This window comes from Paralichthys olivaceus, chromosome 1 (assembly GCF_024713975.1).
Source record: "Paralichthys olivaceus isolate ysfri-2021 chromosome 1, ASM2471397v2, whole genome shotgun sequence".
NCBI classification, from domain to species: domain Eukaryota; kingdom Metazoa; phylum Chordata; class Actinopteri; order Pleuronectiformes; family Paralichthyidae; genus Paralichthys; species Paralichthys olivaceus.
The window spans coordinates 24,873,210-24,897,303 of record NC_091093.1 but is presented as its reverse complement, the minus strand read 5'-3'; the positions used below and the strand labels follow the sequence as shown (position 1 = coordinate 24,897,303).

The 24,094-nt window shown below is 42.4% G+C and overlaps 1 protein-coding gene across 1 annotated transcript in view; it reads left to right on the top strand.

Moving 5' to 3' along the window:
- Positions 1–226: 226 nt before the first annotated feature.
- Positions 227–24,094, top strand: part of fbn1 (fibrillin 1) — a 60,424-nt gene continuing 36,556 nt past the window's right edge. Inside the window, exons 1-24 of the mRNA XM_020099478.2 lie at positions 227–565; positions 793–1,093; positions 2,664–2,746; positions 4,110–4,208; positions 5,464–5,559; positions 6,308–6,403; positions 12,139–12,336; positions 13,480–13,605; positions 14,695–14,820; positions 16,267–16,419; positions 16,514–16,786; positions 17,434–17,586; positions 17,656–17,775; positions 17,863–17,988; positions 19,033–19,155; positions 20,449–20,571; positions 21,900–22,052; positions 22,542–22,595; positions 22,727–22,852; positions 22,946–23,071; positions 23,190–23,309; positions 23,571–23,708; positions 23,796–23,846; positions 23,958–24,083. Of these exons, the coding sequence (XP_019955037.1) occupies positions 894–1,093; positions 2,664–2,746; positions 4,110–4,208; positions 5,464–5,559; positions 6,308–6,403; positions 12,139–12,336; positions 13,480–13,605; positions 14,695–14,820; positions 16,267–16,419; positions 16,514–16,786; positions 17,434–17,586; positions 17,656–17,775; positions 17,863–17,988; positions 19,033–19,155; positions 20,449–20,571; positions 21,900–22,052; positions 22,542–22,595; positions 22,727–22,852; positions 22,946–23,071; positions 23,190–23,309; positions 23,571–23,708; positions 23,796–23,846; positions 23,958–24,083 (2,989 nt within the window). The 5' untranslated portion in view covers positions 227–565; positions 793–893. The remainder of the gene's footprint in view (positions 566–792; positions 1,094–2,663; positions 2,747–4,109; positions 4,209–5,463; positions 5,560–6,307; positions 6,404–12,138; positions 12,337–13,479; positions 13,606–14,694; positions 14,821–16,266; positions 16,420–16,513; positions 16,787–17,433; positions 17,587–17,655; positions 17,776–17,862; positions 17,989–19,032; positions 19,156–20,448; positions 20,572–21,899; positions 22,053–22,541; positions 22,596–22,726; positions 22,853–22,945; positions 23,072–23,189; positions 23,310–23,570; positions 23,709–23,795; positions 23,847–23,957; positions 24,084–24,094) is intronic.

The following is a 24,094-nucleotide window of genomic DNA, read 5'->3' as shown; positions in this document are numbered from 1 at the left end:
ATGTACAAAAATATCTCAGTATCCAAATGTCACAGAGGTTTTTGTGCTTTGTTAACTCCTGTCTCCTTCCTCTGAGCTTTTCTGGATTTACTTTATGTATTGTTTTAAGAGTTAAAAGTCCAAGCTGACTGTCCAGAGTTTGACTTGTAATTTTTTTTTTTTGCGCTCAAGCTTTTGTATCGCGAGAACAGAGGGAGAAAGAGGGGGAGAAGAAAAAAAGTTTTGGGGAAAGTTGAGCATTAGAGCAGGGATGAGGAAAAAGCTCTTGTGTGAGGGAGAGACGCAGTGAGAGAGTGTTGCCGTCCTCATCCTCTGGAATGCGTCAGCTCCTCTGACTTTATCTGCGCAAAAACCAACGCACCGCTGGATGCGCACTGGCGAGCATTCTCCACAAAGCTACCATGCGCATTTATTTATAGCAGCTCAGGTCTGAGTTGAAGGTTTTTCAGTGACTGTTTCTTCCTCCTCGCACTTTTCTGCTAAACGTTTATCCAGCATTACCTGCCAGTGAAAGTGAAGCGCTCCTCTGTCGGGTCTGAGGCGAATCTCCTGCACGGGAGACGAGGTAAAGTATAACCACGCAGTCGTGCGCAATTTTGCAAGTTACTGCAATTTTTTACCCTGTCTGCTTCTGCAACTCTGAGCTCAGTGATTCCCTTAAACAACAATTATTGAAGTCATAACACGCCAGCTTCTTCTCAACTGTGCAGCAAAGTTGCTTTTTTCTTTTTACGCGCAGCATCTCCTGCGTCTTTTCCCTAAATAAGTTTTCATATTTGTATTGTTTTGCAGCTTTGACTCCACTGCAGAGGTCGACGCGGCTGGGGAACGAGTGAGAGAGACTTTTATTGCACCGAGCAGTGGAGTTTTCCAGGCTGCACTTCAGAGTGGATATGCCGGACAGTAAGTGTGGAGGAGCACGGCTGCAGCAGTTGGCCGTGGCCCTGGTGGCCTTGTTGTCGCTGTGCGCCGAGCTGAGGGACGCTGCTGAGGTGGTGGTGGTGGACACCGGGGACACCGGGGACAGCGAGCTGGTTACCAAGCAGACCCAGAGCAGGGCCAAGAGGAGAGGAGGCTCAGACGTCCTCAGAGGGTAATGTGACCATGATAATCCCCGTTAGTCCAATCTGGGAACATATTCTTCTTTTCTTTTTCTTTTTTTCTCTTTTTCTTTTTTCTATTATTTTATTTCATGTGCTTCCATTTTCCTCCACTCTTGACCTGTCATTTTCACCCTAACCCTCTCAAATGAACATCTTTGTGCATGAGTCGTTAATCTATTTAGTTATTTATTCATTCATTCATTTATTTTTATTTTTGGCTCAGAGCAGGTGTCTGTTCTCACGTTTAACTTGCTGATCCTGCATGATCACTGGAGGTCACATAACACATGTGTGTGTGTGTGTGTGTGTGTGTGTTTAATAAGGCAGACTGAGGACCCATGAATGACATTGTCTGTGATGGGAAGTTTGGAGCAAAGTTTAGTAATTAAATACTGGCAAGAATATCACATTCCTGCTGACTGCAATAATAAATTACATCCAAACAAAGGGGGCCATTGGTCGTGTGTGTGTGTGTGTGTGTGTGTGTGTGTGTGTGTGTGTGTGTGTGTGTGTGTGTGTGTGGCTGTGACAGAGAAAGAAAGCGCGAGAGAGGGAGAGAGAGAGAGAGAGCGAAAGCGAGAGAGAGAGAGAGAGAGACAGACTAACAGCCTAATCCTCTTTCTGGCCAAAAAACACCACACCCCAGTTGTGGATAAATCACATCTGCAGCTGTACACAGTGGGTCACTGCTGGAGAGGTTGTGTCTGTGCATGTGCATATGTGAAGAAGAGAGAGGAGTGGAGGAGTGAGAGAGGGGTGGGGGGGGGAGACAGACGAGAGGAAAGCAAGGAAGAAAATAAAATAAAAGAAAGAATGTCTGTGTCCAGTGATGACAGCAAACAGCTGATGAAGGTCACACAGTTGACAGTTCGACGAGCATTCTCTGCAGGCATTTTTATTTGACATGCTCTAAGTTAATTTATCAGAACATCTGGGTTCAGAGGCAGGAAGTGCATACAGGCTGCACACTGTGTCACCCTGATTTACGGCTGTAAAATGTTTCACGCGTCCAAGAAGGCTTCATTATTCACCTCTTGGATCTATCTGGAGTTACACTATACAACATATGCTCTGACGTCTGGGTCAATGCTCAACCAGCAGGTGATTAGGAGTTGACATATGTAGAACCGTAGGTGACGAGACACTTTTCACCATTTTCCCAACGGAATAATTCATGGAGCTCGATGAAAATTATCAGTCACGTTGTGGAAACTGATATCTTTGAGTGTGTGAAATTTGGTACAGCTTGACTGAAATTTGACTGTTGGGTTTTGGCGGAGGTATGAGCTCTTAAGAATGCCATTTTAGTTTGTACTGAGAAGTTATGAATGTTACACACTAAGCATTAGCCAATAATAGACAGGTGGTCACCATCATGGCTGTTGGGATTCCCACAGTGGGTCACAGGGTAAATCTACCTTGAGCAAGTGTCCCCTATTTTTTTCTAATACCTCTTATGGATGATTCCGTAGAGAAGCTACAAACTGAACTCGTCTTGAGAGTGATCTGGTCTGTGTGAAATATATTATTTGACCTTCTGATGCTGCATCTCTTCCACAGACCAAATGTGTGTGGCTCGAGGAACAACGCCTACTGCTGCCCGGGTTGGAAGACTCTGACGGGAGGAAACCAGTGTATTGTTCGTGAGTATCATCTCATCATTATTCCACCACTGCTCTGTCTGCAATAGCTTGTAAAATCACGTTAGATAGAACATTTAAAGTCACTGTTAGAGTGTTATCAATCTGGGATGAAATTATCAGTAGATTACTCAATTAGTTGAGTGAAAGAAAAAAAAATGCGGCTATTTTGATAATTGCTAAATGTTTTTACAAACCTCCTGGATTATTTTACGAGAGGTCAGTGAAAATGTTGAAAAACTCACAATGTTAAAGAAAGTGAAAAAAAAATCGTTGATCCGCCCCCTGATCCAGATCCGCACTAAAATGTAATGGTTCCTCCCTGACCCATATCACATCCCTCTGCCAAGTTTCATGGTAATCCATCGAGAAGTTTAAAAAAAAAATCCTGCTAACTCTCTGATAGACAAACGCATGTGGATGAAAATATAACTTCTCTTGGTGGAGGTAACGAGTAGATGTGTTCAACATGGCAAAAACATTTAAAAAAAAAAAAAGTATTTAACGTTCTCTGGTTGTTTTCTGCTGAATCAGAGTGCAAAATATTTTTAATGCCCATATTGATGTCTGATAATGAGACTCATTTGATGGAGTTTGCAAAAGGTGTTTGATCACCCAGTAATTGTACCTTAGCAGTGGGTTAGTGCAGCTAATGGTGGTGATGAGCCAATGACATGAATTAAAAGAAGTGGGGAATTTTGGTCCATTTACTCTGGTATTCGGTTGGTGCCCCCCATCGCCCCCTCACTCTTTCTCTTACCCTCAGTAGACAGGAAGGTCTGAGAGGCTGTAGAATTGTGTGACTGCAGTCTGGCTGTTCGGCTGGCAGGATGCCTGTCGCAGCTCTAATGACATTGTTGAGCAGTGGGGTTCGGGGAGTAGGGGTCAGTAGCTGGACTCTACCTGATTGGAGCTGGGGACGGGGGACCATGCCAACAACATTCTGTGGGAAAGAGAAAAATGGAGCGATTAAAACACCGACTAAAAACATCAACTGCTGTGCATTTATGGCAACAGAACTCAAAGAAGAAAATAGCTCCGCATCATTGCCAAGTGGGTCTCTGTAACTTAATCATGATGATGGTTAAAGGGAAGATTTGGCCATGTTTGGACCGAGTCTTGAAATGAGAAGTCAGTATGAGGTCCATATCATGACCTAAATTCCACAAGATGTAATTCTAACATGAAATCCAAACCCTGCAGGGGACAGGCTCAAAAGCACCAGATACATAACATTAGTTTTCTCTCACGTACATTTAAGACAGGTCCTGGGGCCATGAAGCGAGCAGTGGAGTGTTATTTCATCTTGTATCTGACGGAGGACGTTTTTATGTTGTTTGATCGAGTGTCATGTTCCTCTTTGCAGCGATCTGCCGGAGTTCATGTGGAGATGGTTTCTGCTCCAGACCCAACATGTGCACCTGTCCCAACGGCCAGATCGCAGCATCCTGTGGATCCAAGTCAGGTCGTTCAGCCTCTCCCCATTGAATCTTGCTGTCATCTGCTGAATGGGAGAGTGGGTTTATGTAGTGAACATAGATCGGGGAAGATAGCCAAGAGATAAACAATTTTATGGCTTGATTTATGTACAAACTCTTTTTCACCACACCCCTGTCAGGTCAAGGTCAAGGTCATGGTGGTCTCACAAAGAATGTCTGCTTATCTTGAGCATGACATCCTAAGATCAGCTTGAAGGGACGACTTCATTTGGTGCAAACATTCACTTAGACTCAAAGATGAAGTGATTACATTTAGGTGGTCAAAGGTCGAGCTCACTGTGACCTCACAAAGCCCTTTTTTTGCCTTGCGAATGCTGCTTCTTCAACTTTTTATCAGTTACTTGGACTAAAACTTTCAGATCAAGTGATTATGTTTCAGTGGTCAAAGGTCACAGTGACCTTATATAAATCTGGAAAAAAAGCATCTAGAAATATGTACATGGAAACTTGCACTGGTTGCCGGAGGCATTGAACCGTAGTTTAAATTACGGAGCTCTAATCTCAAGACAAACATTTCATCATGCAGTGACAATAATGGCAGAGAGTGACAGATGATAGAGGGCAGGAAATATGCAGCCTTGTCACATCTTCTCTTCCATAGGATAGAAGTTAAAGATATTGTATTGGTTCAGATGTTTTCAGAGCCATTTGAATGTATTTTTTTCTTTTCTTCATAATGAGTACCGAGCACCAAACAGCATGGTACAAAAATATGAGACACCAAAGCCAAAGAATCTCCTGAAATCATCCCTGAAAATGTCCTCAAGATTGCAACAATTAATATATGTTGCAATCATGATCTGGCAGATAGCTTTCAGTCTTGAGGGTTGGTGTGTGTGTGTGTGTGTGTGTGTGTGTGTGTGTGTGTGTGTGTGTGTGTGTGTTTGTGTGTGTGTGTGTGTGTGTGTGTGTGTGTGTGTGTGTGTGTGTGTGTGTGTGTGTGTGTGTGTGTGTGTGTTTATGAGTCGATTGGGTGTGTGTATGCTTTGGAAGACGTCCACAGTCAACATCTCCATGTTCTCTCGGAGCTCGCAGCCCTTCAGCCTAATGTGCTCATCTGTTTGCAATCCATGAATTTTTAGGAAATTTTATCTTAGCAAAACTTTAAAGAAAGACATTTTGTTTATGTTGGAAACTTAATCTGCAGCGTATGTGTGTGCACACTGAATTTAACACTTTATTGCTCTGTGTGTGTCTGTGTTTGTGATGTTTTGCCCACAGTCCAGCACTGTAATATTCGTTGTATGAACGGGGGAACATGTGCTGAGGATAACTGCCAGTGCCAGAAAGGCTACGTGGGAAACCACTGCGGTCAACGTAAGGATCATCCTGAAAGTCATTATATTAGATTTATTTATGACAAATATATCCTGTAAAACCTCCAACATTTTTCCTTTTAGAATACTAATTTGCAAATGCTAAAAAAAAAACTACAAAATGGTGGACATGAACATAAACATTAGCATGTTAACATTATCACTTGTATGTGTGTTCCCATGCTAGCGTTAGCATGTTGCACAAAGCCCCACAGAGCTGCTGTCACGGACGATTAGTGAGGTTGTAGTTTTTGCTCAATCTTTTTAATAATAATATTAACTTTAACCATCTTACAACGATTTGACCCAATAAAGCGCAGTCTGCTCTGATTGGCCAGCAAACGGCTTCCGGCGCATGAAGGAACTCTCGCTTTACCTGGCTTTGTCAGGGGGCGTGCCAGACTAGTCTGGCATCAGGCAAATGCTGGGTCACTTGTGACTTGACATCACGATCCCCACGGTACTGCGGACTTTGGACTTAACTTTGCGGACCTTTTACATACATAAAATCCTACATAACACACTAGAGATAAGAAAAGTTCTACATAGTATTTTTGTCTTCATGTCATTTTTTTTGCGACGTCATCGTCCTCCCATGATCTCTCTATCTACCTTAGTGGCAGTAATGTTCTCATAACCAACATAAATTATGGTAAAACTAGAAACATAAGACCCAGGTTTTACAGTAAAAATGTATTGAGTCACAAAATTGTCCTCATACAATTCTTTGATTTTCTCTTGATGCACAGCGGTTTGTGAAAATGGCTGCCTTAATGGAGGAAGGTGCGTGGCTCCCAACAGATGTGTCTGCACCTATGGCTTCACCGGGGCTCAGTGCGAAAGAGGTAACAAGCGCCCCACTGCAGGACTCAGCACTTTCTCTGACTCATCTTACATCACTCTCTCTCTCTGTGCTCTACATTCACGACTCACCACTGCTAAAGTGTGGGTTTTCAAAGCCACACGTGCCGCTCGTGTGAAAACGTGACTCGATGTTGAATGGCGGTTGTTATTTTTGTGACTTGAGGACAATTCCTGCTTAGTCATGCCACCGGCTCCAGGAATGTGGTTTGTTGTGGAACACATGCAAGTGAAGCTTGAGCTCAGGAGTGACCATTATTTTCCACATCTGCTCTCAAACTACGCTCTGGGGAATGTAATGTCTTTCTAAATATGCACTGTTTGTCAGGCGAAGACCTCCCAACCTCCTGTGGTTGCTCTTTGGCACATGTGAGCAAAGGCTCCAAAATATACAAGCACACGCAAACTGAGTGGCCTGCACTGTTTGTGAGTCAAGTGTGCATGTATACAGGCCTGTGTTTTGTGTATGTGCTGTGCAGTGATGACCACAGAGGTCAAAGGGGGTGACCTTTTAAAGCTAATATTTGGATTGACAGCAGAGCTCCTAATTAGTTGCATCCGCTTTAACGAGGCTTGAGGCTTGTCAGTGCGGTCTGGCTGATTATTTGTTTGGTATACTTTTGTATTTTTAACACTACAACTAATAGGACACTATCTGGTTGCCTGCTGGGTTAACATCAGCCTTATCTTCTGAAGCAGTCCTGGAAATGTTGTGACTTTGGTTTCCAGTCTTTCCTGTGGAAGCTTGGCTAAAGGGTTTGTGAGACTGTTGAGGAATTCATATTCAAAGCATTTTTGATCAGCACACACTATCTTCTAGATGTTCCTACTTTCCAGGGAACACGGGGAACCTCATAAACAATCTGCTTCTGCGTTTTCTGTAATGATCCCTGAGGAATAACTGATATGGACAACGAATTTCACCAGATCTGTTTTTAACGCTGATTCGCTGTGTAGGGTGACAAGCACTGCAAACTCACTGTAGTTTCTTCTCTCTCCTAGTGATTTTTCTATCTATCTATCTTATCTATCTATCTATCTATCTATCTATCTATCTATCTATCTATCTATCTATCTATCTCTCTATCTATCTCTCTCTCTATATTTATATATACATATATATATATATATGTATATATAAAATTAAGATATGGATGATACTGTTATCAGGGAGTAAAACATTTCTGATACAGATACATGGGGTGATAAATTAAAAAGAACATTTGGCAATGATAACTAAGATATCTTTATTATTACCCTATGTCAAATAAATGTAATTAAAGATTGACATTTTAAATATAAACTTTACAATAAATCATTATACATGAACAGAAAACAGAAATACAACCAAATATAAAGAATTTGAATCAAGTAAAATAAATAAACATAAAGTCATTGCTTATTCTGTAAAATTAAGATATTCACATTGGCAAACATGAATGCAGATACCAATATGTCTGTGAAAAGCTCATATTGGCTGTTTTTCACCAATTTATAAATAAGCTGCAGCAAAAAAACTTCAAATATTCTCTGGTTGTAGGTGCTGATCTTAATTAAAAACTCTTTGGGTTTTATTTAATTTATGGCTCAAACAAACTGTAAAGATGTCATGCTTGGCTCTGACTGATGGGCACTATTTATTTATTTTGGCAAATTTTGTTGACTTACGTTATCACTGCATTTCATTGACTTTTATCAACAGACTGATCTGATCAACTGGCTTTTGGTTAAACCAAGAGAGGCAGAGAAAGTAGACCAATGGATACAGTGGCATTTTGGGTTCAGTTACTTTCAGTGGAATTTCCTCGGCTGGGATCCATCACCTCCCAGGGGAAAGCCATTGTGCTTCCATACAAACACAACCACATGCATCAAGTACATGTGCACACACATTCATGTGCACATGCACAACCACACACTGATTTTAATGCAGTTTACAGAACTGTGTCCCATTATGAGTTGATCTTATCACATTAGCAAGAACACAAGTTTTTTTTTCACAAACACGTGATGTGATCAGGGGAGAAGTAGCTGCACTTGGGACCCAGAGCTTTTCTTGGATGGGGAAATATGCTGGCGCAATCACGGCTCAACATGAACACATCACTTCTACAGAGTTCTGTGACTTTGAGCTGCTGGCTGCCAAAGTGACTGATGATCTGCTGACCAGTGGTCCCACCACCAGGCACAGCTGACTGCAGTAAAAATGCGGCCTAATATCAACGTGTTCTTTGTTGGTTACAAATGTGATTTAAGTTGGAATGTGGGATTGGTGAGATCCAGCCACGCCGCTGCTGATTGCAGGCAGGGCTCCTGCTCCTGCTGCAGAGTCGTTTAGCCGTCAAGACGAGTTTTCAGTATGACGCCACTGAGTTCACTCAGGATGATGGTGAGGGACTGGCCTGAAACATGAAAAAACATGAGCTTCACAGTCAGAAAGTCAGCAGCCAGAGCACAACAGGGATGGTGGTCAGTCAGCTGAGGGGCTCCCTTGCCCCTTAATGCCTCACTGACTCCCCCCTATCAGGCTCTGTTCTAGCCCAGTGCAAACCTCAGTAGAAAGATAACCAAGTGTGTGTGTTTGTGTTTGATTGTGCACTTAACTTTTTAGTCTTGGGAGAATGGAAAATTCTGTTGACAGGCCAGTAGGGAAAGCCCCACCCAGATATAAGAGCCATAACACATGCATGAAAACACACACGAACATGCACGGATGCATGAGTGCAAATAATCCATTTGTTAAGGTATGTGAGGATGCTGCTAGCGCCATATGTGAGGCGAAGCCTGACTAAGGGCGGATATGGAAAAAGGTGGAAGGATTTTTTCTGTGTGTGTACAAACATTTTTGGAGGTAATCCAGGAAACTCTTCTGACCCACTTCCCGATGGGCTTCCCTCCTGTTCACACCAAGGCTGTTGTTGTGCATAAACTCACCGGTCGTTGAGGAAGCCAACATTTCTAATATGTTCCAAAAGTAACTTCACTGACATGAAATCACTTGCATATGAGAGTAAAAACCGACAATACGTTCCCATGCTAAGATGCATTTTTTACTGCTGCATCTACGATAATATGATTAGTGGGTTTGCAAAAGTGGAGCAGGAACACAAAAACAAGGGTAACATTTTTAGGTTAGAAGTTTCTGTCTGTTTTGTGATCATCTCTGGCTAGACTGTTGATGAGGGGTTGGGACGTTGGTGGAGATTGTGTGTGTGTGTGTCTGTGTGTGTGTCTGTGTGTGTGTGCATGTGCATGTGTGTGTGTTTGCGTGCGTGTGTGAGAACGTGTGCGATTGCTCCCAGATGTACAGGACATGGGTGGATCCCCCAGCTGTACGCAGTTCACAGAGAGACAGGGAGATGACGGATGAAATGACACCACTTTCACCCTACAGCTGTCCGCCTCTCCCTGTTTACCTCAGCTGACTGTTTAAGTGCTGTGCTTGTATTTGCATTATTTCACGCTCAGATCTTTGTGTTTTTTGTGCTTGCTCTCCTCCACTAAGAGCTGTAATAAGCAGGTATTATGTCAGGTGGATTTCCTGTGGCAGTCTGACAGCAATAATGCATCCAGCTTAATCTGATGAAAAGAGAACCTTGAGGTCTTTACACAGTCTGTAGATAATATGGGCGCCATGTAAAAAGTTTCCATAACACCTGCAATTGATTTTCCCTATGTTGGATGTATTTCTTTGTAGCTGTAGGTTAAGCAGAAAAATGCAGTCTTAAAATAGATACAGAACAATGGCAACTGGTTTGGGTTTGTTGTGCCAAAGTTGAACATTACTGAAAGTTGTGGAAGAAGAATTATTAAAAAATCCTGCTTAAAAAATTTAGAGCAAAAAAGATTGAGCAGAAAATACAAATATTTAAAGATTTGTAAATAGAGTTGTACTTGAGTATCAAAAGAAAAGTGGTTATTCTTGAGAGTGTAAAAAATTATACTTTTAAAATTGGTTTGTCAACTTTCTTACGTATAGTTCGATAAAAAGAACGACATCACTCGAGGTGGAGCATAGTTGAACATCTGCCTCGAAGCAGGAGGTAAGATTTAGCCTGGCTCTGTAAAAGTTAGCACATTATATCTTGTTTGTTTAATTTGAAGGAAAATGACCTTTTGTTCAGGGCTGTTTAGGACAGACTGACTTTTAGACTGAGCCACGTTCTAGTCTGCTACTGTGTGCTTATCTATCTGGCTGCTGGAGCTAATCTTAATTTATTGTATTTCCCAAAATATTTCTTAAATGTTGAAGCCGCTCCAGCTGCTGGTCTGTTAAAGTTGTTTTACTACTTTGTGTCAATGCGTCACATGATCTAAAATTTGTAAATGTAAATGTGTTTATCCTGCAATTTTGACTGGGTAGTTCTCAAATTGATGTAGTGGATTAAGAAGTAGGCAACAATTCCCTCTTAAGTCCTGGTGTAGAAGTTGTAGAAGTATTCAGTCTCCAGTGGAGCCTGAGCAGGAGGGAGAGGGAATGAGAGATGACCCAGTTCTGTTTCACACAGCGCTGGAGACAGAGCGACCGTGGAGGCTTTGGTGCACGTGACGGGTTTGGGCTGGGCCTCGGTCCACACGGGAAACGCACAATGTCTCATTTGTTTTAAACGACTGCACTGTTGGAACTAGTCTCCCTCTTTCCTCTTGCTGTCTGTTATCTGCCGTGAAATGTGGAAATGATTTTTGCCTCTGGATCTCGGCCAGATTCTTTTGGGAGGGATGAGTTTTCCCCTCTCGCCTTTTTCTCTCTGTCCCTATCTCTGTTTCGCCATCTTCCAGTACCTTCACCTGATAAGATTCTGTGATTTTGTTGAATCCGCAGGGAGGCTGCGACTAAGGTGTGGTGTTTGGATAGAGGATGAAGTGAGGGGATAGATGCATAGATGTAAGCAGAGGGATCGAGGGAAGAAGGTTTAAACCAGTTTGAAAGGGAGGAGAGATTAAGAATTTGGTCGAGGGAGTTTCTTCCCACTCTTGAGCTCATATTTATGCGAAGGTATTTAGTTTTAATTCTACACTGCTGTAGCGAGTGTGGAAAACACCTACTGTGAGGAGACATGCCCTGTCACTCAGGAGTTATTCCCCACTTTGTGCATTAGTAGAAAATTCGTTTAACAAATGTGTCATTTAACCTCAAAACACAATACTGGTAACTGAAGAACTGATGATCATATATGTGCACCAGACTGATTTTTCATCGTCTGCTTGTCCTTGCTTACTTTTGCTCGTGTCTTTTACTCTCTGCAGCCGCCCACACAACTTTAAAAGGTTTTCCAGACCTCTTCCCTATCTCTGCTTTTCTCTGTCACACACACGCACACGCACGCACACACACATACACACACACACTTACAATGCACCTGAGAGCCAGACAGATTAAAATGCCAGGAACAGACAATGCATTCTTTATGGAGTGTGTTACCGTCGTCTCTACAGCACTTTAACGACACACAACATATGTGTGTTTTCGATGTCATGCTGAGGATCCTATTTTTCAACGTACTGTTTGTGTGTTAGTGGCGGTTTTTTTGTTGGTTTCTAGGTTTTTGAGCATTGGCTTAAACTTTCTAAATCTTTTAGTTCAAGAAGTTTTCTGTTTCTGTTCTCTGCATGTGTTCAAGTGGCTACCAAACTTTACTTATTTGCTTTTCGTTTGTACTGGTAATAAAGAAATAATATAATGTTTGCACACAAAATAATCCCTGCTCTCCCTCTGCAGACTATCGCACTGGGCCGTGTTTTGCCTCCGTGAATAACCAGATGTGTCAAGGCCAAATCTCAGGCATCGTGTGCACAAAGACGTTGTGCTGTGCTACAGTGGGACGGGCATGGGGTCACCCCTGTGAGATGTGTCCAGCCCAGCCTCACCCCTGCAGAAGAGGGTTCATACCAAACCATCGCACTGGGGCGTGCCAAGGTAAAGTCTGTCCCTCAGTGTTTTCATCTCTTTCTTTGTCTCTCTGTCATTACCACCTCCCATTGTTAAGTAAAGTACAATTTCTATTCTCTCTGCCCATTTTAACTCCTTCTCCCTCATTGTCTGAATTCACCGCTCTGTCATCCCCTCATCTCTACCCACCATCCACTCTCCAGAGGATTAGTTCTAATTGGGTTAAATTGGGGTGGGTGGCAGTGCCTCCCACATGTGTATGGAATGCCCACGGACACCCGCTGCGGTGCGACTGTCAGAGTCAGTAACACGGGTCAGTGGCGGTGCCACGTGGGAGAGCTCATTTCTGGTAAGGCGGCCCTCTGCCTGCGCGCTCCAGACCCAACAACATCAGAACCTCTGCAGGGGAGGCAGACCTGAGCCAGGACCCCAAGGAACATGGAGTTTTCAAGCTTGAGACCTACGTTTTATTCTGTCAAATCATTAAATGCATTTCAAAGTAATCATTAATGTAACTCACAAAGTCACAGTCAAGGTTTTTCCTGTAAAAGCTGTTGGGGAGATGGATTGTCTGACAAATCCAGTGTGCTTGAGCCACTCTGTAATGATGTTATACTTTCCCTCTGTATGTATAATATTCATATGCTGCGAAACTACTAACCAGTCTTTGACTATAGTCATTTCAGTGTTTTCCTCTCTCTCTTCCTTGGTCGACATAGCCTTTAATTTCTGTTCCTCCTGCAAAAGACATTATTCTCACTCTTTCTCTTTTCACTCATGATTCTGTTGATCGCAGGAAAGTCACAAGCAAACTGTTAAAACATAAATAGTCTGTATTTATCTAGAGATTCTTTATCTTACATCACTCACACACTACTGGTGAGTGATGTACGAATGTGTCCCCAAGGACACTTCTGCAGGCGGAACAGGGGAGACTGGAATTGAACCACTGACCCTTTAGTTAGTGTGATACCCGCTCTACCTCCTGAGACACAGCCACCGCCAAACAGAGCTAATTTAAAGCAATGCATGTGCAAGATTTGTGTGTTTATATTAGTGTCTGAGTCTATTTCATCTAAATGTCCTTTTCTCTTCTTTTCTATATGAAAGGAATCAGTGTGTTAATGTGTGTTAGGGGCTGTTCATTGATTGTATGCTCCGTATTTACAGATGTGGATGAGTGCCAGGCCATCCCTGGCATCTGTCAGGGAGGAAACTGTATCAACACAGTGGGATCCTTTGAATGTAAATGTCCCGCTGGGCACAAGTTCCACGAGGTCTCACAGAAATGTGAAGGTAAGAATCTCACTCGTATTATAACTGTGAAGAGTCGAACTTTCAGTGTCGGTCTAGATGACAGAGCAGACCTCATAACTTTATTTAAAAATTTCCTAAGTGACATATATGAAAGTAGAGTTTAAAGCCACAACCGGATTGGCTGTGGTTAACTTCACCTCAGTCGTGGTGTTTTAATTATTACTTTGTGGGGAAAGACCACACATAAGCCACTTTGCCCGTCCCTGGAAATAAGTTTAATTAAAAACGAAGTAGCACTCAGCTTTCTCCCAGTAATTCTCTACAATACTTAATTGTGAGGTTTGGAAGAAATGCTGTTTTCACTTGTTTTTCTTCTCTGTTCATGTGTCAACACAAGACTGAGTAACTTTTAAAGAAGAAATAACACATCTTTGAGTTATTAATTGCACCACTGCTTGTTTTGCTGCTACGACCATAACTTGCCTGGTTTGACCTCGCTGGTTTTTAACTCTTCTCCACTTTAACCACTGTTACATTAGTCAGGCATTTAAAAAAAGGTGAAAACTGCTTGTTAGCCAGGTATATCCATGCACAATATAAATCAAGAGAGTTGTAGTTTTGAAGAGATTTCTTGCTTTATAATTATGGCCACTGAATGTTTTTTAATGTTTCTGACTCAAAATGGTTTAATAAAATCCGTCTCTCTGCAGCACTTTTGTTTTTCCAGAAATGAAAACTCGCACTTAGCCTGCGAAAAATATTGTCTCATTAGGATATGAATTTGACAACTTCCAGACCAAGTTTAACTGTGGTGAGAACACACTGAGCAGGGTTTTTGTGGCACTCACATGCACAGCGAAATATGTTCTATTTTATGCCCAGACGTAATTGCCGGAAAACGTCAATACTGTGTAAAAGACATTTTAAAACCGTTTTTTTTTCGCATGGGAACCTGGTTAACGTGCTAAGAGAAGAGCAGCCACAGAGACCCCTGGCTCTAATATCCTGTGACAATGCTTAATTTCCATTGTCACTGCCAACATGTGCTTTAGTCACCCTTTCTCATTTCAAGTTATTTTTTTGTTAATTTGCTTTTTTTGACATAGACCGTTCCTCTCCTCTCCTCAGATCTGGACGAGTGTTCAAACATTCCAGGTCTATGCGGTGTAGGTGAATGCTCTAATACTGCCGGTAGCTTCTTCTGCAAGTGTCCCCAGGGGTATCACTCCTCTTTGGACGGATCCAGGTGTATAGGTGAGTCCTCCTCCTCAGTCATCCTCTGGGTCACACCTCTCCAAAAGGAATAACAACTGCATTCTTTTTGCTTTGGTTCATTGTTCCTTGGATAGGTAAAATATGAGACAAAGCAGCTCAGGAAAAAAAAAAAAAAAGAAAGTGCTGCCTCATTCTCTTTCCTTTTTCCACCCCATTTTGGTTCTTCTCCCTTCATGGCTGCCTCTGAAGGCAGAAAGAACAGAAAGCTGTCCAACATTCCAGCTGGTAGAATTTAGGTCAGTAGTCACTTGCTTGTTTCTAGTTCCACAACAATGAGATATATTCTCCTCACACTGAGGAGGGCACATGACGAATGAGGAGAGAGGAAAAATCCTCTTGAGCTCAGGTGACTTTGATTTTTAGATCATGGCTACTTCCTTCTTTCAGTTTGTGGGAACAGTGTGTGTATGTGTGTCGTATGTGTGAACACACACGCACACACACACACACACACACACACACACACACTTGTGTCTCCATGACTTCAGAGGACATTACATTGCCTTACATTGATTTCCTGGAGACTTATTCCAACCTTAACCATAGTGACTACTTGCCTAACCTTCACCCAAACCTAACCTTTAACTACCCTTAGAACATGTCTGAACTTCAAAGTGTAATAATTTACACTATGAGGACTTGCTTTTTTGCCACACACACACACACACACACACACACACACACACACACACACACACACACACACACACACACACACACACACACACACACACACACACACACACACACAGTCAGTTCAATCTGACCCAAACAGAGCAGGGAGGAATTTTGGTCAGCATAGTTCATTAGATGTACACTCACATGCAAAGACACACACACACACACACACACACACATACACACACATATGCATGCAAACACAAGCTCACATCATTACCCCCTCAGGAGAGGATGTTTGTGAGGAAGGAATGTCTGAGCGTCTAGTTCCAGAAAACTGTTTCGCCAAACATTTTAGTTTCTTTCCCATGCAGCAACACTCAGGCTTAACATCAACTTCGAACCCTTAAAGGGGCCAACTGTTTCTCCTCCAACCAGCTCTATGCTTTTCTGACATGTTGTCAAACTCAAGCGAGCAGTCAGTAGTGTAGCATGTCAGCTTGTCCGTGTGAATGCGCTGGATGGGCTGGGTGTGCAACAAAACATGATGTATTTATATTAATAGGAACCTGAGTATCAGTCATGCTGGTGCACCGTGCCAGAAACTGCAGGATATAGGAAAGGTTCTTACAAAATAGGAAGCAATGACTTGGAAATGGCTTCCAGTTTCCAAATGATGGAAAATCTGAAGCAACAATGACCTTTTGATTGTACTCTTGCCAGTTTGCTCAATAAGCAGACAACACATGCAGTGTTCCATACAGTACAGTTAGTTAAACTGACCGCATGCTGTGTTGTTTCCCACAGATGCTCGTGGTGGCTACTGCTATGCTAGTCTGCTGAACGGGCGCTGCGCCAATCAAAACTCACAGCTGTTGACCAAAATGCAGTGCTGCTGTGATAGTGGACGCTGCTGGTCTGACGGGTCCACGCCTGAGATGTGCCCCATTCGTGCAACAGGTGGAATCTCTCACCATCACATGGCCTCAACTCTGTGTCTCATGTGTCAACACAGGCTCAACATTCTGTTGTTTTTCCATTGTTCTCATTTTAGAAGAGTACCAGAAACTGTGTTTCCAGATACCTGACGGGAACGGTGGAGTGCCCATACCCGGTCGTGTCCCAGGGAGTCCCGACCTACCTGGCATCTACCCACTTCCATATCCTGGTCAAACCCCTGGCCAGATTCCTGGAGTGATCCCTGGTCAAATTCCCATCCAGGTTCCAGGCCAGATCCCGGGTCAGATTCCAGGACAAATTCCAGGACAATATCCAGGACAATATCCAGGACAATATCCAGGACAATTTCCAGGACAATTACCTCCAGGTATGCTTCTGCTTCAGCCTGTGTTTGTTTCACTTGTTCACACTCTTGAAAAGACAAAGTGTTCATGTGCCACAATAACATGCAACTAGTACTGGTGATGATTTAATGTCTGAGTCACTGGATGTGCAATGCTCCACCTCCCACTCAACTTGTTTTGCTATGTTCAAAATCTCAGTTTTGAGCAACAACAACCAACATACTCCAGTTAATGAGCTGCATGTTAATGATGGAAAACATTGCGCTCTTACACGATACTGCTTGTTTCATTGGGGTGTGGCTGTGGAGATATTAAATGTGGTTTAGGGTTAGTGTGTGAAATTTTTCATGATGAAATTTAAAAAGTAAGTAGGATTTTGCAGAGTTTGGGCTTTTAGGAGAGAAGTCAAACATCTTCTAACCTTTAATCTCTATGAGAATGATAGAAGATTCTGCTAAATCTCAGCTTTTACAGTGACATGTTTTCCATTCCCAATATTACTCAGCTTGAGCTACTGATTGTACATTTGCAGTAAATGCGTCTACATATTCTTTCAATTGAAGATGTCTAACTAAATGTCCTATGATAAGCATGATGCTGAATGATCCAATGAAGGCAGATGCTTTGGATTTTTCTTCATATGATTTTATTGTCTCATGTTTTTCATCAGGTCCTGTTATCATCCAAACCCAGAACATCACCAACATGTGCCAGGCCTACCGCAACCTCTGCCTGAATGGCAGGTGCATCCCCATGCCGGGCATTGGGTATCGCTGTGAGTGCAACATGGGGTTCAGGTTGGATGGAAGGGGAGAGTGTGTCGGTAAGTTTGAACAGAATGAGAATCAAGTTAACTCTTAATAGGTGTTTGAGCATCATGTTTTCGCTCCAGATGACGATGAGTGTGAGAGAAACCCATGTGCACATGGAGAGTGTGTGAACACGCCTGGGTCTTACATCTGTCAGTGTCCCGTTGGATTCCAGACCACTGCCACCAGGACAGAGTGCCGAGGTCACACAGACACAGACACACACACATACTCACACACAATTTAAGATGATGCACGTGTTTACTGTGCTTTCTGTTTGTCTGTGCCAGATCTGGATGAGTGTGTGGCCAACGGTCGTATCTGCAACAATGGCCGCTGTGTGAACACTGAGGGCAGCTTCCACTGTGTCTGCAATGCTGGATTTGAAATTACAGCAGATGGCAAAAACTGTCAAGGTTTGTTCATTTCTGGCATTTGCATTAATGCTGCAGATATATATTTAAAGAGTATTTGTCTGTCACGACCACAGGATGAGAAATTTTTTGTTAGATGTTCCTTGGATCTGTTGGACGTGGTGATTTAATCTCGTCATTCTTTACTCCCTCAATAATGCTTGACTTTTCACTCTGCCTTCCATCGAGTCATTTTGGAACTGCTTATAAAACACTTTTCATTTCTGAAGTTGGTTTGCACATGTGTAGCTATCAAAACCTAATACACTTTAGCACTTTTCACAAACAGCAAAGTCACTGGGTAACAACAGTTTCACCACCGTCTATTTCTGTCTCTAATGTGATCAGATTTGATGTATTGTGTGATTCAGTGTCAGTTGTGACAGTTATCTGAGGGGAGGTAAAGGTGGTGTCGTAGGTTTTTCACAATAATACAAATCTTTGCGGCTGACAAGGCTACAAATGATTTGATTTAGATTTTAAAAATCACTTGGATTTCTGATACCTCAAAAAACATACTGAAGTTATCACCAGCTGCACGTCCGCATTTTCTTAATTTTCAGATCCGTGAATTTATATAAATGTATTTTGACCTGTTATGCAACTTTTTGCAAGACTCTGAGTGTCATTGTTCAAACTAGTTTTGATTCAGCAAAACCCTTGCTCTTACAATTTTTCTTGCCTCTTATATAACTCACACCTGAATGAATGTTTAGCCAGAGAGTGTATAAAAAGAATCAGATCTAGTTTTATAGAGTTGGCTGTTCAAACAGCAGTATTTTTAGTCCAGCACTTCTGATTCCTATCTTAGCTTTGTATTTGTTTGATGGAATTAATTCTCTGACTACACACGTAACACACATGTAATTATTTGATAGTGAGCGATCAATTCTGAAATACATGAGTGTCACTGAATGTTTGACAATAGTATGGGGCAGAATGAAGCTTGAGAAATGTCTTGTTAACTCACAGTTTGTGGGTGTTAACCAGCATTTGTTTCTCAGTACATTAGTGCCGTTCCATCAATTTGTTTCTGTTCATCCACAGACCAGGACGAGTGTCTGATCAGGAACATGTGTCTCAATGGACTGTGCATCAACGAAGACGGCAGCTTCAAGTGCATCTGCAAACCTGGATTCCTCCTTGACAGCAGTGGACGCATGTGTGTAGGTGTGTTTGTCACAACAGCACAGCTCTACATCGTCACGCTCCCTGGTTACATCATCAGTGCATATATGTTACATTTCAGTCGTTCTTTTCGCCCACATTTACAGCTAAATTGAAAGGTGGCTACTTCTCTGGCATGTTAGTGGTGCTGTTATGTGAGTCTTTGCACACAGGGCAAAAATCCCCCTAAAAGCCTTGGAAAAATTCCTCAGCATCCTGGCAGGCCAGCTGGACATGTGGATATTTGGGGCCCGCCTATTCTAAAATTCTCGCAGGCAGCTTTTCCTAAACTTGTCCAATGCAAAAAGAAAAGGGAAAGTAGCGTTTTCCTGGAAACCATGTTGCAATAACAGCTTCAGTTTGATAATAACTTAAACTTTAGAGTTGATCTTTTCCTCCACTACACATATTGTGTTTTTATTGCTTTTTTGTTTGTTTGTCTGGATTTCAGCAGGATAACTCAAAAGTTACTGACCTGATTTTTTTCATAAATCTTTGTGGAAGAGTGGGGTAGAACCCAGGGAAGCACCCAATACATTTTAGAGCAGATTTGGATAAACAGGTGGATCCAGGAATTATTTTTCACTTCTAACATGGTGAAAAAGGGTGTTGTCCTTGGCGGTGGTATGCGCTCTCCGACCACCCTTCTCGTGTCTCGCGTGACATTTTCAGATGTATGGAACATTAAAGGCAACATCAGTTTACATTGATGTAATGTTGAAGATGGGTACCATTAATCTCCATCTAGTGTTTTCAGTGTGTAACCGACAGTGATTCTCCTCCACATGACTTCAGATACAGACGTTTGATCTCAGAGACACTGACCTGGTTCAGTCCCGGCAGAATAAATAAACACGAGAGTCAGGTGTGGGTGAAGTGTGCTGATGTATGCAGTCATTAATGAAATGTGTAGTCTAAAGGGGCCCTGGGACCTCATTGTCTCTATCTACAGTCTGTCTGTGGAACACACACCCAGACAGAACACACACACACACACACACACACACACACACACACACACACACAGAGTTATGCGTGCATGCCATATCACTGTTTACGCTCATTATGATAATTATGATAATACGCTGATGGGATTAAGGGGCGGGAGAAGAATGTTTTCCTTAGTTGAGGTCATAAAATTAAGACTGTACAGCAGTCTTTTTAATGAATCAGGTGCCTTAGGATCAACCACCACTTTAGCAAGATAATGGTTTGTTTTAATGGATTCTTCCCTTTTACTGTTCATACTGTGAAGAGAAATGTATGGAGAAATCATTTTGCTGCATCTGTTTCTAGACATCGATGAGTGTGAGACTCCAGGTATGTGCATGAACGGCCACTGCGTCAACACGGAGGGATCTTTCCGCTGTGAGTGTATGGCTGGGATGGCGGTTGGCCTGGATGGACGGGTCTGTGTCGGTGAGTAAATGGAGCTGTAGTTTTGTTTCCAGGAACGCCTCATGTGTTTGTTTTGGATACCGTGGCACACAGAAATCTCACACCAATCTCAGCACAAAAACAACACACTCTTTAGATGAAGGTAGCTTGGTGGCCATGTATTTTAGCTTCAGAAGTTACTGAAGCCAACACAGACACCATTTATTTTTGTGTCTGGCGTTTGTCCCTCTGCTTCAGTCTGGCGGCTGAATCTCTGAGAGTGTTCAGCTGCTGCAGACAGAAGATAAAAATTTACTTTCAGTTTTATTCATTTGCCTGCTTCGAAAAAGAATCTGTGCTTCCAGCAGTCTCCTGCAAACACATACGGTTCCGTCTCCAGTGAATTCTCACTACAGCTGACCTCATTTTCCTGAAATTTTCTGGAGGGGCTGTTTGTGAGGAAACAAATGTCTGATTCAGTCGCCAAACATTTTCTGGAGCTTTTTCGTGCCCAAGTAAAATGTCCAGAAAATATTGGGATATATCCTTTTGAAAATACAGCAGCAACATTCTAAGCGAGTTGATGACGTTTCTAACATGCTGCAGATGCAAAAACAGAAAAAACCTAAAAGACAAATTTGTCATCTTGGAAAAACAACGAGTTTCGAGACCTTTTGCCAAAAGGTTTGACCAACGCTGGCATCATTTTGCTGTGAACAAAAACACTTAGCTTACCACGGTGTAATTTAGCTCTTACATCCTGCCTCCTGTACCCTGCATGCTCTACCCAGACGCCAGCCCTCGCCTGAACGTTCCGAACATTTTCCTGTTGTTGTTAAATTCTCTGACCTGGACAATCTCCTGCTGTGTTCATCATAGATGAAAGGCTCATTTTCTTGACATTGAACAGAGTTCAAGTCTGTATACAGCTTTAGGGTTGAATGAAGCTTAGAATGATGATGTCGTATTAAATCTGGTTTCCTGTTGCAACCACATGCTCACCACCCTTGATGAGCATTACACTGATAAATGTTTTCCTGCCTCCTCCTGCTTCAGTCCCCCTGGACTGGCAGTCAATCCAGATCTGTTTATGCCTTTATTTTCAACATTCCCACATTTCCCCCGTAAGATATTTCTTTGTGTATTGTGTGGGAAGTATTGAAATGCTGTTACTAGGCCTAGCTGAGTTTTCATCAGGATGATATCAGCGCATTAGAATGCCTCAAATCCCTGGATATTATGGAGCGAGAACAACCATTTGTTTTGCCAGTCTTGTTGTTTATAAGAGCTGCAGGCTCTCGCCTCTCTCCACAGCTCTTGCCTCCGCTATGTTTCTCATCCACTGTCTTGTCATGTTTTGTTTGAAACAGACACACATATGCGCAGTTCATGTTATGGTGGCTACAAGCGAGGACAATGTGTACGACCTCTATTCGGAGCCGTGACCAAGTCTGAGTGCTGCTGTGCCAGCACAGAGTACGCCTACGGGGAGCCCTGCCAGCCCTGCCCGCCACAAAGCTCTGGTATGGATATTGTAATCACTCCACCCTTTACACATGTGGAGCCACCTCATACTGCCTGACACACACACACACACACACACACAAACACACACACACACAGCTTGCGATAAATTCAAAGAATGACCAGATCAAACGCTGAGTCTTCTCTGACATATATCGATTTCAGTATCATTGTCATGGCTGGAACGCCCACAATTTGGAGGCATTGACAGCCTCCTTGACACACGTACACACAAACACTGACGCGCTTCATGCAGTCACTTCTCATTAGTCCTGCCAATTAAAGTTTCTGTATCAACAGACGCCATAGCTGCACCACATTAAGCAGAAAGTTTTATATACATCTTGGGTAATGAGAAAGTATGGAAATGGGTAATTACATGGTATAAATGTCTTGCTTTGATATTTCTTAGATTTAGGTAAATGTGATATTGCTGTTATTTCTTATTTTATCAATTCAACTGTGCTGTTTGTGCTGTTTTGTTGCAGCTGAGTTCCTGGCACTCTGCCCCAATAGCATCGGCATAACCGGCGATGGAAGAGGTAATGGCCACAAGGTTTTCAAGCTAGTGTGTTTCTTTATGAAGAAACAAAACAGGGACACATGAATTACAGGCAATCGTTTTTAATTTGTCTTTCCCTCATGTTCAATGACTTGATCTCTACCTTCTCAGATATTAACGAGTGCGCCCTCGACCCTGAAATCTGCCAGAATGGAATTTGCGAGAATATGCTGAGGACGTACAAATGCACCTGCAATGAAGGTTTTGAAGTTGACCTGACGGGCAAAAATTGTGTTGGTAGGTGAAGTGTTCTCTAATGTTCTAAAGTTAAAGGCCTTGATATCATATGACAGTGGGTGGGAAGTCATCTGTGTGTGTGTGTTTCTTCAGACATTGATGAGTGCGTGATGAACAGACTGCTCTGTGACAACGGGCTGTGCAGGAACACACCAGGAAGTTTCACCTGTCAGTGTCCTAAAGGATACCGCTTCAATTCGGAGACGGATGTCTGCGAGGGTCAGTGACATGTTCATTCTGTTGCACAGCAGAGTCTCTCTTCAGAACTGTTTGTGTTATGTCAGACTGATAAGAGAGAAAAGAAAAAACTGTTTATGTTTGTTTTTGTCTCCCACAGATGTGAATGAGTGTGAGTCCAGCCCCTGTATTAATGGGGAATGTATGAACAGCCAAGGGTCCTTTGTGTGTTTGTGTTCAACGGGCAGTTCTTTGGACAGCACTGCTCTGGAGTGTATAGGTAAGTGAACATTGTATTGTTTTGGATTTGATATAATTAGCAAAATACTGTACTTTAACTGGCAAAATGTGTTTTATTCAATATAAAATTACTTGTTACATTAAACAATGTGAGAAAATTGGGTTAAATATTCTTTAAATTTCAGAAAAATAAAATGAAATACACTTTGTGACATATAGAGAAAACTGTGATAAGCCAAAATTAATTAAATAAATTATACTAGTAATTATTAATTTAATAATTGTTTATCTTTTCAAACAGAGACAACAAAAAGCACCTGCTGGCTGAAAATAGTCAACAATCGCTGTGAGGTCAACATCAACGGGGCAACACTGAAGTCCCACTGCTGCGCCACACTGGGAGAGGCCTGGAACAGCCCTTGTGCCAAATGTGAAAAAGGTGAGATGATTAATTTGCACCATTGTACACATTTCAGTACTTAGCACATTCTATAAATGCATCTATTCTGTGTCCCCCCTTTTTCAGATCCAATCTGTGGTAAAGGTTTTTCTCGAGTCAAAGGAAATGTGTGTGAAGGTGAGTTCTTCCTCGATGCCACAGAGTTCTGGACATTCACACCTTCTTTGTATTGGAGGAAACTCAGTTGGAGCTGTTGTTGACGTTGCTCTGTGTGTCATCTGCCGTCAGATGTGGATGAATGTCAAGTGTTTCCTGGGGTGTGTATCAACGGCAAGTGCATCAACACACCAGGCTCCTTCTTCTGCCAGTGCCCTCCAGGAATGACTGTTGATGTCAGTGGCAGGACGTGTATTGGTGGGTATAAC